Source organism: Salmo trutta, chromosome 2 (genome assembly GCF_901001165.1).
Source record: "Salmo trutta chromosome 2, fSalTru1.1, whole genome shotgun sequence".
In the NCBI taxonomy this organism is placed as follows: Eukaryota; Metazoa; Chordata; class Actinopteri; order Salmoniformes; family Salmonidae; genus Salmo; species Salmo trutta.
In genome coordinates, this window is record NC_042958.1 from 20,753,603 (window position 1) to 20,768,676 (window position 15,074).

At 40.6% G+C, this 15,074-nt stretch overlaps 1 protein-coding gene across 1 annotated transcript; it reads right to left on the reverse strand.

The window, feature by feature from the left end:
* Window positions 1-782: 782 nt before the first annotated feature.
* Window positions 783-15,028, reverse strand: LOC115153024 (pancreatic alpha-amylase). The gene is made up of 11 exons (XM_029698033.1): window positions 14,840-15,028; window positions 12,669-12,866; window positions 11,967-12,113; window positions 4,087-4,293; window positions 3,692-3,922; window positions 3,200-3,333; window positions 2,720-2,842; window positions 2,544-2,643; window positions 2,256-2,377; window positions 1,776-1,901; window positions 783-1,530 (listed from the first exon to the last, which is right to left on the reverse strand). The coding sequence occupies exons 1-11, from the start codon at window positions 14,843-14,845 to the stop codon at window positions 1,338-1,340; spliced, it is 1,587 nt and encodes a 528-aa protein (XP_029553893.1). The 5' UTR covers window positions 14,846-15,028; the 3' UTR covers window positions 783-1,337.
* Window positions 15,029-15,074: the final 46 nt, after the last annotated feature.

Here is a 15,074-nt window from a genome sequence, read left to right on the forward strand (position 1 = left end):
TGGTTTCATCTGACCAGAGCACCTTCTTACACATGTTTGGTGTGTCTCCCAGGTGGCTAGTGGCAAACTTCAAACGACACTTTTTATGGATATCTTTAAGAAATGGCTTTCTTCTTGCCACTCTTCCATAAAGGCCAGATTTGTGCAGTATACAACTGATTGTTGTCCTATGGACAGAGTCTCCCACCTCAGCTGTAGATCTCTGCAGTTCATCCAGAGTGATCATGGGCCTCTTGGCTGCATCTCTGATCAGTCTTCTCCTTGTATGAGCTGAAAGTTTAGAGGGACGGCCGGGTCTTCGTAAATTTGCAGTGGTCTGATACTCCTTCCATTTCAATATTATCGCTTGCACAGTGCTCCTTGGGATGTTTAAAGCTTGGGAAATCTTTTTGTATCCAAATCCGGCTTTAAACTTCTCCACAACAGTATCTCGGACCTGCCTGGTGTGTTCCTTGTTCTTCATGATGCTCTCTGCGCTTTAAACGGACCTCTGAGACTATCACAGAGCAGGTGCATTTATACGGAGACTTGATTACACACAGGTGGATTCTATTTATCATCATTAGTCATTTAGGTCAACATTGGATCATTCAGAGATCCTCACTGAACTTCTGGAGAGAGTTTGCTGCACTGAAAGTAAAGGGGCTGAATAATTTTGCACGGACAATTTTTCAGTTTTTTGTTAAAAAAGTTTGAAAGATCCAATAAATTTCGTTCCACTTCATAATTGTGTCCCACTTGTTGTTGATTCTTCACAAAAAATTACAGTTTTATATCTTTATGTTTGAAGCCTGAAATGTGGCAAAAGGTCGAAAAGTTCAAGGGGGCCGAATACTTTCGCAAGGCACTGTATATTAATGCTAAATTTGAAGAGTCATTCAGAATCTATAGTGCGTGATCACATCTGACATAAAATTAACATTGATGTTTTTGCACAGCTGTTGTTTGCATTTCACGACCCAAATTGATATGAGCCATAATAACACATGACATTTCAGTATCTCAGTACACCACTGTAGTATAATCTGGGTGGTTCGAGCCTTGAGTGCTGATTGGCTGACAGCCGTGGTATATCTGACCATATACCATGGGTATGACAACATTGTATTTTTACTGCTCTAATTACGTTGGTAACCAGTTTACAATAGCAATAAGGCACCTTGGGGGTTTGTGGTATATGGCCAATATATCACGTTGGCCATATACCACAGCCCCTCGTGCCTTATTGCTTAATCATCATCTTTCCAAACCTCGATAGAAAGACCACTTGAAATACAGTAATGATACACAAACTATAATATCACAGTCTGTGGTATAAAGTGCAGCGTTATTAGCTCCTACTCCAGCTTAGAGTGTGTGTGAATGGCTATGACAGGGTCCGGGTCAGAGGGGCTGATGGTGAAGTGTGCTCTCCCGTCCCCTCCAACGGTCACCTGTTTTCCCGAGCAACGCCCCCCTGACCTCTGACCGGAGATGACATCACAGTAGGTTCCTCCATGAAGGCCGGTGTACAGCATCACATCCAGGGAACTGAAGAATAGGAAATAGCTCAAAGTGTTACAAACAAGTACTGTAGGATGACTACTAGGTTATGGAATTGATTTCCTTACCCATTCAGAGATCATCTTATTAGCATTTGACAATTCCGTCAAACAGTGCTTCCCTTCCAATCCAAAATGGACCATCAAAATGTCCTCTAACAAATTAATGAATGGCATTCATTTAAATATATGCAAATGTGTTATCTATAACTTCTTTCATATGGTGAAACGTACCAGTTATCATTGTTGATAACTATGAAGCCTTGGTTGCCTCGTCCAAAAGCTATCTGGTTCCCCCCATTGTCCCACCAGTTAGACAATGGCTCTCCATCGACAACATTACGGAACATCACCATATTTCTACAAGGAGAGAGAGAGAGCAGTTCAGCAAAATAATAATCACCATCAAGCACACATACAAAATAACTGTACATTGACCAGGTCAAAATACTCACATTACTGGATGGACAACGCTTTGTTTGAAGGGGACCTACATTAAAACTTCATACAACACTTTCATAAGATGCTTATGTCAACATCCACATTTTTGAGACACTTACACACTTTTTAAGAATGCTTTACATATTGCTTACGAACGTGTTATGAAGTCCTTGTTAAAGTACCCTTCAAATAAAGTGTTACCCTTCACAGTAGGTCAATACAATACTATTCAACATGATTGACTGACTGAGATCTGGAGGTGTAAACTGTCACCTGATTGTGGGCCATCTGTGTTCACACACCCAGCCCTCCCCACAGCTGCCGTCTGGCTGGATGGGGACAGGCTTGGTGGAGCCGTCAGGGAAGCTGGGAGGACCTATCCAATCATTCTGGTCCTGACAGACAGACAGGTAGCAAGACGAACAGCACGAACGTGAGGCGAGCGGTCACATTGACCATAGTCATACACAATATGAGAGGTTTAAGATCTAAAGTGTTGCGGTTTAACAGTTTAAGTCACCAGAACTTTTTTGATATCGTTTTCGACTGTCAGAAGAATACCTTTCCATCCACAACACGTCGATCCCATCGGTAGCTTGACATCACTCTCGTAACTCCATAGGGATGGGCCAGCATGAAAGCTACGGCCATTTTATACATTCTGAGGATATATGATAGAAATAATTTGTCTATACTTATGCAACATCTATAATCAGATTCCACAGTATGGTCCCTACCTGGGCTCCCAGAAGGTGAGGATGGAGGCCCCTCCTGCACCGTGCCCTCTCTGGTTGTCATGGTTATCCACAAACACCAATGCCTCGCCTGAGGGCAGCAGATCCCAGCTCTCACCACACGTCCTGAAACAACAGACTAGAAGCTCATTTTCACCTCAGAATAGTCCGAATTCTCACAGTATCACAAGCTGGTTCTCTTTCAGTGATGTTTTGTTCTCTCCATCAGAGAACCAGGGTTTACGTAGTAACCTAGACAATATACTTTAGTCATTAATGCTGAGGGTTCAACATATATTTGAGAATTTGCTGATATACAATCTGCCATATTTATTTTCTTAGACCATGGCAATATGTTGTACTGTGTGTGTGTCCCCCAAATGGCACCCTATTCCATTCATAGTACACCAGATTTGACCAGCAGGGAACATAGGGCACTATATAGCGAATATGGTGCCACTTGGGAGGCATACTATATCATACTTGAGGTCAGAGAGTTTCCCTTGGTTCCACTTGCGGATGACAGAGCCCAGCATAGTACCATACTTGAACTCTGTGACAAGGCCCAGTCCAGAGTATTCTGTCGCTTTTATCGGCTCGCCACCGAGGTCGATAACCTTGAAGAGAAAATGGGAATGTGTTGCTGTTGGATATGTAGTGTTTTTGCTAAATCACACAAGTAAACGTGGTGCCCCCAGTAGGCCTACAGCTTCAGTGTCGGAAGCTGATCGATAAATTCCTAAATCTGCAGCATTAATGTTTAATTGACACTTACAGGAAACGCATGACAAAATGAGAAAAAAATTATAAAATATTTGCTAGACTAGCCTGCATGTTGGACAAATCACAGTACATAAAACACATTGGAAGCAATCAAAAATGATCCCATTCAGGCCAAAACAACAGAATACATAGCCTACTTAAATACATAATACAAGTACAATAAGTCAACATATGGACATTTCTCATTCCCACCTCTTGGTAAATGAGTGGTCTGGATCCCTGTGTGAACCAGGTGGTGTTAAGGTTGTGAAGTCTGCTGTAGACGTTCTTTAGGTCCTCAGGCCACATGTGTTTACATGCGTCCACCCTGAAACCTGCTACACCCATATCCACCAGTCTGTTCATGTAGTCCACTATCCTCTCCCTCACATGCTCCTTGTCCTGCGCCAGATCCAGAAGTCCTAGCAGACGACAGTTACGCACCTGGTGGGTTGAAATGCCAAAGCAATACAGTGTATGATCTCTGGGTTTATATTACATTACATTATAAAAAAAAGTGGTGGGCAGAGAGAACATAATACATCTCCATCAGTGTCTAGTGGTATTTACAAGGAGTTATCCTTCTTATTTTCTCTCTGAAATAATACCTGATAAATGTCTTGGTAAGTCTCAATATTTCTGCTGCTGGTGGTGCATTTGTCATCGTTGAAGTGGGAAGCGGAGAAGGGCACAGATGGGAACTCCCTCTTGCTGGCATTGAAGTATGAGCCACAGGTCGAACGGCGTCTGCCCTCCCCCTCGCCCGCGTCAGACATACACATGTGATTAATGACCACGTCTGCATAGATCTTCACCTGCAGAGAGAGATGTGTTCATAACCACACTAATACTGATTCACGAATGTATTTCACTATTCAAACGGATATCACAGCCATTCATAGCTGTAGTTCACGCTATTTTAATGGATATACAATGAGAGACCTAAAGGCATTTAGTACAGTGCAGCCATGCTCCCACCTGCAAGTGTTCACATCCACATGCATACCTGAAATTCACACCAGAACTTCATATTTAAATATTATTTCTACCTTATACAGTGCCTTCAGTATTCCACACCCAATGACGTATTCCACATTTTCTTGTGTTACAGTCTGAATTCAAAATGGATTAAATATACTGAACAAAAATAGAAACATGTAAAGTGTTGGTCCCATGTTTCAGGAGCTGAAATAAAAGATTCCAGAAATGTTCCATAGACACAAAAATGCACAAATTTGTTTAGATCCCTTTTAGTGAGAATTTCTCCTTTTCCAAGATAATCCATCCAGCTGACAGGTGTGGCATATCAAGAAGCTGATTAAACAGCATGATCATTATAACAGGTGCATCTTGTGCTTGGGACAATAAAAGGCCACTCTAAAATGCAGTTTTGCCACACAACACAATCCCACAGACATCTCGCCTTTTGAGGGAGCGTACAATTGGCATGTTGACTGCAGGAATGTCCGCCAGAGCTGTTGCCAGATAATTTATTGTTAATTTCTCTACCATAAGCCACCGCCAATGTTGTTTTAGAGAATTTGGCAGTACGCTCAACCGGCCTCACAAACGCAGACTACATGCAACCAAGCCAGCCCAGGACCTCCACATCCAACTTCTTCACCTGCGGGATCGTCTGAGACCAGCCACCCGGACAGCTGATGAAACTGTGAGTTTGCACAACCGAAAATATCTGCACAAACTATCAGTAACCATCTCAGGGAAGCTCATCAGCATACTCATCATCCTCACCAGGGTCTTGACCTGACTGCAGTTCTGCGTCGTAACCGACGTCAGTGGGCAAATGCTCACCTTCAATGGCCACTGGCATGCTGGATGAATTCCGGTTTCAATTGTACTGGGCAGATGGCAGACAGCGTGTATGGCGTTGTGTGGGCGAGCGGTTTGCTGATGTCAACGTTGTGAACAGAGTGCCCCATGGTGGCGGTGGGGTTATGATATGCGCCTTACGGATTGTGGTTGTTGTGGATGGCTGTTCATAAATCTAAATGTGTATTTAAACCCAATAATGGTTGAATTCAAGAAGTTTAAGCTGCCTATCAATTACTGTTTTGAAACCAGTGGACAGCCATTGAAAAATGCGCTCTTGCAACAGCTGCATATATGCGGATCCCAGACTATGAAATAAAAGTAGGGCTTTTATTACGCAATCTAATTAATGCTGATAAAACAAATACATCCATAGACCTAATGGACACATGCTCAAACTCACACACTTTTGATAGACTTAAGCAATCTGTAGTTGCTACATCCATTTTTGGAATTATAAATGATATATATACAGTACCAGTCAAAAGTTTGGACACACCTACTCATACCAGGGTTTTTCTTTATTTTTACTATTTTCTACATTGTAGAATAATAGCGAAGACATCAAAACTATGAAATAACACACATGGAAGTATGTAGTAACCAAAAAAGTGTTAAACACATTCAAATATATTTTATATTTGAGATTCTTCAAAGTAGCCATCCTTTGCCTTGATGACAGCTTTGCACACTCTTGGCATTATCTCAACCAGCGTCATGAGGTAGTCACCTGGAATGCATTTCAATTAACAGGTGTGCCTTGTTAAAAGTCAATTTGTGAAATTTCTTTCATTCTTAATGCGTTTGAGCCAATCAGTTGTGTTGTGACAAGGTAGGGGTGGTATACAGAAGATATCCCTATTTGGTAAAAGACCAAGTCCATATTAGGGCAAGAACAGCTCAAATAAGCAAAGAGAAATGACAGTCCATCATTACTTGAAGACATGAAGGTCAGTCAATCCGTTGCAGTCGCAAAAACCATGAAGCACTACGATGAAACTGGCTCTCATGAGGACCGCCACAGGAAAGGAAGAGCCAGAGTTACCTCTGCTGCAGAGGATAAGTTCATTAGAGTTACCAGCCTCAGATTGCAGCCCAAATAAATGCTTCCAAGAGTTCAAGTATCAGACTCATCTCAACATCAACTGTTCAGAGGAGACTTGGTTCCAACCGCCGTGTCTTTGTGAGACCAAGAGTAGGTGAATGAATGATCTCTGCATGTGTGGTTCCAACCGTGAAGCATGGAGGAGGTGGTGTGATGGTGCTTTGCTGGTGACACTGCCAGTGATTTATTTAGAATTCAAGGCACTCTTAACCAGCATGGCTACCACAGCATTCTATACGCCATCCCATTTGGTTTGCGCTTAGTGGGACTATCATTTGGCTACTTTGAAGAATCTAAAATATATTTTGATTTGTTTAACACTTTTTTGGTTACTACATGATTCCAAATGTGTTATTTCATCATTTTGATGTCTTCACTATTATTCTACAATGTAGATTTTCTACAGCTCAAATAAAGAAAAACCCTTGAATGAGTAGGTGTCCAAACTTTTGAATGGTACTGTAATATTACACAATGTTTGTAAACATTGTAAATTTAAACAAACAATGTATAGCCTCATAACATGGTTAAAACCATACTTTTGATATAATGGAAGGTCAGTCCTTGCATCCATAGCTCTGTCTATTCATCTGAGAGTGATTACATTTCTCAAGGCCCATTCCTCAGCGTTGTACCAAAACAGAGGCGGGGGGACCGTTTTGTTATCGTTTCATCTGTAAATTTGCCGTTTAAACAGCTGCATTATCAAGATATCAAAGTGTCACCAACAAAAATGTAAACAATAAGCCTATAGCAAACGTAGCATATGTCATTAATTTTTAACATGTAAATAGCCATTTAAGGTAGTGCTCAAAGCATGCCATTCCATGAGCACATTTATTTTTCAACTCAAATCGATGAGCCCAATCAGTCCTCCATAACAACAAAATCATAAACAACAGAGTGGGCCTGGCTAATAAGTCCTTAGCGTTGGGGTTTTGCTCAGGTAAAATAATTTGGCTAATCTATACTTCCATATTTCCAAGTCGTATTTTTTAAGATCAAGGGGTATAACATTTATTGGAATGACTGGAATTCTGAAAGACTTTGGTTTTTAAGGTAAAGATATAATTGAATCGTATTATTGTATGTAGTAGAAAGCGATGAGTTAGAAAAAGCCTACATAACCAACCCATAAAGTAAAATGTAACATCCATTTATGGCCTGCTCTATGAACTTTAACATTAATCCTGCAATAGATGTTGTTTAATTGGTGACATACATTTTTGTCTTCTTCTAATGCCTCTTAAAGGGAAAGTAATCTAAAAGTTTCTGAATGTAATCAGATTACGTTAATGAGTTTGGTATTCCGAAAGTTACATTACTGATTATAATTTTGGACAGGTAACTAGTAACTGTAACGGATTACATTTAGAAAGTAACCTACCCAACCCTGGATATGGGCAGGCATAAGCTAGGGACAAACAACACAATTGTGTTTTATCGATGGCAATTTGAATGCACAGAGATAACGTGATGAGATCCTGAGGTCCAATGTCGTGCCATTCATCCAACACCATCACCTAATTTTTCACCATGTCTCAAGGACGCTGAAAATGTCCCAGTTCTTCCATGGTCTGCATACTCGCCAGAAGTGTCACCCATTGAGCAGGTTTGGGAGGCTTTGGATTGACGTGCATGACAGTGTATTCCAGTTCCTGCCAATATCCAGCAACTTCGCACAGCCATTGGAGAGGATCGGGACAACATTCCACAGGCCACAATCAACAGCCTGATCAACTCTATGCGAAGGAGTTGTGTTGCGCTGCATGAGGCAAATGGTGGTCACACCTGATACTGACTGGTTTTCTGATCCACGCCCCTACCAATTTTTTAAGGTATCTGTTGCCAACAGATGCATATCAGTATTCCCAGTCATGTGAAATTATAGATTAGGGCCTAATGAATTAATTTCAATTGACTGATTTCCTTTTATGAACTGTAACTCAATAAAATCTTTGAAATTGTTGCATTTATATTGTTACTCAGTGTAAATACAAATTCTCACCCAGCTACACAGAATACCCCATAATGACAGAGTGAAAACATGTTTTAGACATTTTTGCAAATGTTTGGAAAAATGAATATACAGAAATAGCTCATTTACATAAGTATTCACACCCCGGAGTCTATACATGTTAGAATTACCTTTGGCAGCGATTATAGCTGTCAGTCTTTCTGGGTAAGTCTGGGTAAATCATTTCCACATAATTTCTTCAAATTCTTCAAGCTCTGTCAAGTTGGTTGTTGATCATTGCTAGGCAGCCATTTTCAAGTCTTGCCATAGATTTTCAAGACGATTTCAGTCAAAACTGTAACTAGACCACTCAGGAAAATGTAATGACGTCTTGGTAAGCAACTCCAGTGTATACAGTTGAAGTTGGAAGTTTATGTAAACTTAGGTTGGAGTCATTAAAACTCGTTTTTCAACCACTCCACAAATTTCTTGTTAACAAACTATAGTTTTGGCAAGTTGGTTAGGACATCTACTTTGTGCATGACACAAGTCATTTTTTCAACAATTGTTTACAGACAGATTATTTCACTTATAATTCAGTGTATCACAATTCCAGTGGGTCAGAAGTTAACATACACTAAGTTGACTGTGCCTTTAAACAACTTGGAAAATTCAGGAAAATGATGTCATGGCTTTAGAAGGTTCTGATAGGCTAATTGACAGCATTTGAGTCAATTGGAGGTGTACCTGTGGATGTATTTCAAGGCCTAACTTCAAACTCAGTGCCTCTTTGCTTGACATCATGGGGAAAACAAAAGAAATCAGCCAATACCTAAGAAAAAAAATTGTAGACCTCCACAAGTCTGGTTCATCCTTGGGAGCAATTGCCAAATGCCTGAAGATACCACGTTCATCTGTACAAACAATAGTACGCAAGTATAAACACCATGGGACCACTCAGCCGTCATACCTACTATAAGTCGCTCTGGATAAGAGCGTCTGCTAAATGACTAAAATGTAAACGTAATACCACTCAGGAAGGAGACGCATTCTGTCTCCTAGAGATGAGCGCACTTTGGTGCGAAAAGTGCAAATCAATCCCAGAACAACAAAGGACCTAGTGAATATGCTGGAGGAAACAGGAACAAAAGTATCTATATCCACAGTAAAGCTAGTCCTATATCGACATAACCTGAAACGCCGCTCAGCAAGAAAGAAGCCACTGCTCCAAAACCACCATAAAAAAGCCAGACTACGGTTTGCAGCTGCACATGGGGACAAAGATCGTACTTTTTGGAGAAATGTCCTCTGGTCTGATGAAACAAAAAAATAACTGTTTGACCATAATGACCATTGTTATGTTTGGCGGAAAAAGGGGGAGGCTTGCAAGCCGAAGAACAACATCCCAATCGTGAAGCACGGGGGTGGCAGCATCACGTTGAGGGGGTGTTTTGCTGCAGGAGGGACTGGTGCATTTCACAAAATAGATGGCATCATGAGGTAGCAAAACTATGTGGATACATTGAAGCAACATCTCAAGACATCAGTCACGAATTTAAAGCTTGGTCGCAAATGGGTCTTCCAAATGGACAACGACCCCAAGCATACTTCCAAAGTTGTGGCAAAATGGCTTAAGGACAACAAAGTCAAGGTATTGGGGTAGCCATCACAAAGCCCTGACCTCAATCCTATAGAAAATTTGTGGGCAGAACTGAAAAAGCATGTGCGAGCAAGGAGGCCTACAAACCTGACTCAGTTACACCAGCTCTGTCAGGAGGAATGGGCCAAAATTCACCCAACTTATTACATTTACATTTATTGTGGGAAGCTTGTGGAAGGCTACCCGAAATGTTTGACCCAAGTTAAACAATTTAAAGGCAATGCTACCAAATACTAATTATGTGTGTATGTAAACTTCTGACCCACTGGGAATGTGATGAAATAAATAAAAGCTGAAATAAATCATTCTCTCTACTATTATTTTAACATTTCACATTCTTAAAATAAAGTGGTGATCCTAACTGACCTAAGACAGGAAATTTTTACTAGGATTAAATGTCAGGAATTGTGAAAAACTGAGTTTAAATGTATTTGGCTAAGGTGTATGTAAACTTCTGACTTCAACTGTATATGCCCTTGTGTTATAGGTTATTGACCTGCTTAAAGGTGAATTTGTCTTCTAGTGTCTGTTGGAAAGCACACAAAACCAGGTTTTCCTCTAGGATTTTGCCTGTGCTTAGCTCTATTCTGTTTATTTTTATCCTAAAAAAAAAAAAACTATTCCTTGCTGATGAAAAGCATACCCATAAAATGATGCAGCCACCACCATACTTGAAAATATGAAGAATGGTACTCAGTGATGTGTTGGATTTGCCACAAACATAACTCTTTGTATTGAGGACATAAAGTTCATTTCTTTGCCACATTTTTTGCGGTTTTACTTTAGTGCCTTAATGAAAACAAGATTAACATTTTGGAATATTTTTATTCTGTACAGGCTTCCTTTTTTTTCACTCTGTCATTTAGTTAGTATTGTGGAGTAACTATAATTTTGTTGATCCATCCTCAATGTTCTCTTATCACAGCCATTAAACTCTGTAACTGTTTTAAAATCACCATTGGCCTCATGGTGAAATCTCTGAGCGGTTTCCTTCCTCTCCAGCAACTGAGTTATGAAGGGCATCTGTATCTTTGTATTGACTGGGTGTATTGATATACCATCCAAAGTGTAATTAATAAGGTCACCATCCTCAAAGAGATATTCAATGTCTGCTTTTTTGTTTTACCCATCTAGTGTACCAATGGGTGCCCTTCCTTGCGAGGCATTGGAAAACCCCCCTGGTCATTGTGGTAGAATCTGTGTTTAAAATTCACTGCTCGACTGAGGGACCTTACAGATAATTGTGTGTGTGAAGTACAGAGATGAGGTAGCCATTCAAATATCCTGTTAAGTACTATTATTGCAGTCCATGCAACTTATGTTACTTGTTAAGCACATTTTTACTCCTGAACATATTTAGGCTTGCCATAACAAAGGGTTGAATACTTATTGACTCAAAACATTTCTGCTTTTTATTTTTAATTAATTTGTAAAAGAAAATCTAAAAACATAATTCAATTTTGACATTATGGGGTATTGTGTGTAGGTTAGTGACACAAAATCTCAATTTAATCAATTTTAAATTCAGGCTGTAACAACAAAATGTGGAAAAAGTCAGAGGGTGTGAATATTTTCTGAAGGCACTGTACATGTTGTGTCTTAATATAAGGCTCTCGTTCACACTATTCAAATATATTTACACAATAAGGAGGTCAAAACGCATGCAGTACAGTATCTGTAGGCAGTCGTGTTCCTTCCCTAACAATTAAAACAGAAATTTGGTACATCCCTCTCGTACCAATGAGTTAAATTATGTCTCTTCTCAAGCAATCCATTGCATAACCCATTATGCAATAACACATTGCATAACCAATGAGATGCTAACGAATTAAATGAGAAATGATTGAACCAAGACATCTTTCTAAAAATGTATATAACCATGTCCCTTTTTCCTTCTATAAATGAATTCAAAGGAATCATGTTCCATCATCATTACCCCGACATTGTTGCACCTGCAGACCATGTCTCGGAGCTCCTGTTGGGTTCCAGAGCGGGAACAGAGGTTGTAGCTGACTGGCTGGTACCTCTCCCACCACGGTCTCCATGGCTTAGTCACCACCACGTTCTCACTGGGAGGGGAGATCTAGTACAAGACATTTCTATGAAGAATATAGTCTGTAAAATGTATCAATTATCAGTCATTTCTATGAGGAATACCTACTGTGCATGTGCATCAGTGGAGGCTGGTGAGAGGAGCTATTGGAGGACGGGCTCACTGTAATGGCTGGAATGGAATCAATGGAACGGAGTCAAACGTGGTTTCCATATGTTTGATGTGTTCGATACCGTTCCATTTATTCCATTCCAGCGGCGGAGGCTACTGAAGGGAGGACGGCTGATCATAATGTTTGGAATGGAGTTAATGGAATGGTACCAAACACAAGTGGTTGATACTATTCCATTGACTCCATTCCAGCCATTATTATGAGCAGTCCTCCCCTCAGCAGCCTCCATTGATGTGCATCTATACTGTATGTACACATTATCTATATTATCAGTAGTGTTAACAGTGGAGGCTGGGTCATCAGATCGTATACCTAAATGTTGTAATAGACTTTAAAAGTATAAGTGGTCTTCCAACAGAAATACAATGTGATTTGACTGTACTGTTGCCTGGTAGAAAAACACATGTGCCTACCTGCACTCCATCAAATCCATTGGGTCCCAGATATCGCTCACACTCTTCAGCTATGTCATTCCAGCGCCACTCAAACAGGTGGACTATGGTTGACCTGCCCTGTTGGATGTGATGCTTTGTGTGACTTTTAGACTGGTACTGGGAGAGGCCTACTCCAAGACCCAGAGCCAACAGACAGCCATATAGTTTAGCTTTTACCTGGTGGAGGCAATGACACAAGTGAATGATTAATTGATTACAATACCTAGGTTTCCATCCAACTGGCGAATCAGATTTTCATGTGAATATTCTACAATCTGCATAAAAACGATATGCAAATGTTCCCTCCAGAGGGGTGTTCATCAACACTGACTTGTTGTGGATAAAAGGCTGTGAGTGATAATGTAGTATACATAAAAAACACTTTTGGTCCTGGGTGGCGCAGCGGTCAAAAGCACTGCACCGCACAACCGGCTGTGACCGGGAGCCCCATTGGTCTGCGAACAATTGGCCCAGCACTGTCCGGGGTAGTGGATGGTTTGACCGGTGGAGCTTTCCTTGGCTCATCATGCTCTAGCGACACCTTGTGACAGTGCCGGCGCCTGCAAGCTGACTCCGGTCGTCAGTTGAACTGCGTTTCCTCCGACACATTGGTGCGGCTGACATTCGGGTCAAGCGAGCAGTGTGATAAGAAGTAGGCGACCTGGTGGGTCATGCCTCTCCCGAGCCCATTGAGGATTTGCAGAGATGAGCCAAGGGACCAAATTAGGGGAGAAAACGGGTAAAAAAAAATATGTTACTACTGGTACGATGACCATATGGGAATACCAGGTGCAGTAAGCTCAATTTTTTTATTTTATTATAACAATTACAAAGAATAATATATATTAAAAAAATGTATTGCATACATGGGAACTTAACCACAAAAGTATATATATATATATATATATATATATATGCACACACACTTTTGTGGTTAAGTTCCCATGTATGCAATACAAAATCAGAGTTTAATGGATTTCCATCACATTTTCAAAGGCCGGCAGATGGCGATATTAAGTTGTTTTATCTTACTGTACAAAGGGAATGCATGCATATGACCTATACACTCGTTTTCCCTGTGGACCGGTTTGTACATAAAACATTCTGTATTCAGGCTGCAAAGATGATGATTACCTCCTTAATTCGATTTAATGGCGACAAGACAAAAAAATATAAAAAAGGGAAAATATGCATACGTTCTTTATGAAGAACCATTTTCCATCACCATGCTATGGCTAATGCTTCCCTAGTTCAGCCAGGGATAAACAACAGACTTCAGCAACCTGATTGGCTGAACGCAATAACCTGGACTAGGCATTCGCCACATGCTGGTGGGAAATGTATCACTAAGTAGTCATATATTACGTATTTTTCTGCCTTTTCATTCAATCTCATCTAATTTAGGAGGAAATATATGTCTTTGGAGCCTGAATGAAGACTGTTTATTCACGAACCGATCCACAGCGGATACAAGTGTATAGCCATCTGCATGCGTTCACTTGGACAATAAAATTAAACGACTCAATATCGCCATCAGCCGGCGTTTGGGCTAGATAAAGGCCAATGTGCATGAAGCTCATCGCCGTGCACCTAACCACCATAAATTAAGTCACGAAATAAGTTATAAAGTTCATAATTTATTCCATCCGTCTATAAACTCGGCATGTTTTTCCATGTGGTGGTAACATGAAACATCGCGTGACTACAAATTTAATGGGATGGTGGTTTTTATGTAAACAATTCTGCACAAAAGCGTTTCCTACCGCAATTGTCGCCTAATCCATTTCAACGACAAAAAAAGTTCCCACCTTGTATTGCAAGTATTATGTTAAGTCAAAATAGGGACATTTTAGAGACGCATTTCCTGCTTCCATAAGGCCTGTAGTGAAACCTCAACGTGAGATAAAGAAACCCCACGTACACTAATACAAGTCCTACAACCAATTACATGGGAATGATTGAACAAAATGTTTCAATGCAATAGAAAACATTAAATCAAGAAAAATGCATATATTTGCAAAGGATACAAGTTATTCGGTTCACATATTTTGGCAGTGGTAAAGGCCTGTCACACCAGATATTTCTAACTAGTGCGTTTGTATCTCATTCAATACCACATCTGCAGTAGCCTATAGTTCTAAATGACTCACCTTCATGTTTGCTCTTCAGATCCATGCAGTCCAGCTGCAAGCTGCTTTTCAGACAACACAGCCAGTCTGTGCAGCATTTGAAGGGGCTTGTTTTTAACAGGCCCTATAGCAGGGAGCTGTTCCTCTTCTGAAGCCCACAGATCAGGCACCCTCGGTGGGCAAGGCAGTAACTAAGATACCCTGGTCAGTATATCTCTAGCAGTAGTTGCAAGTCATGCAAATGCTAACATATATT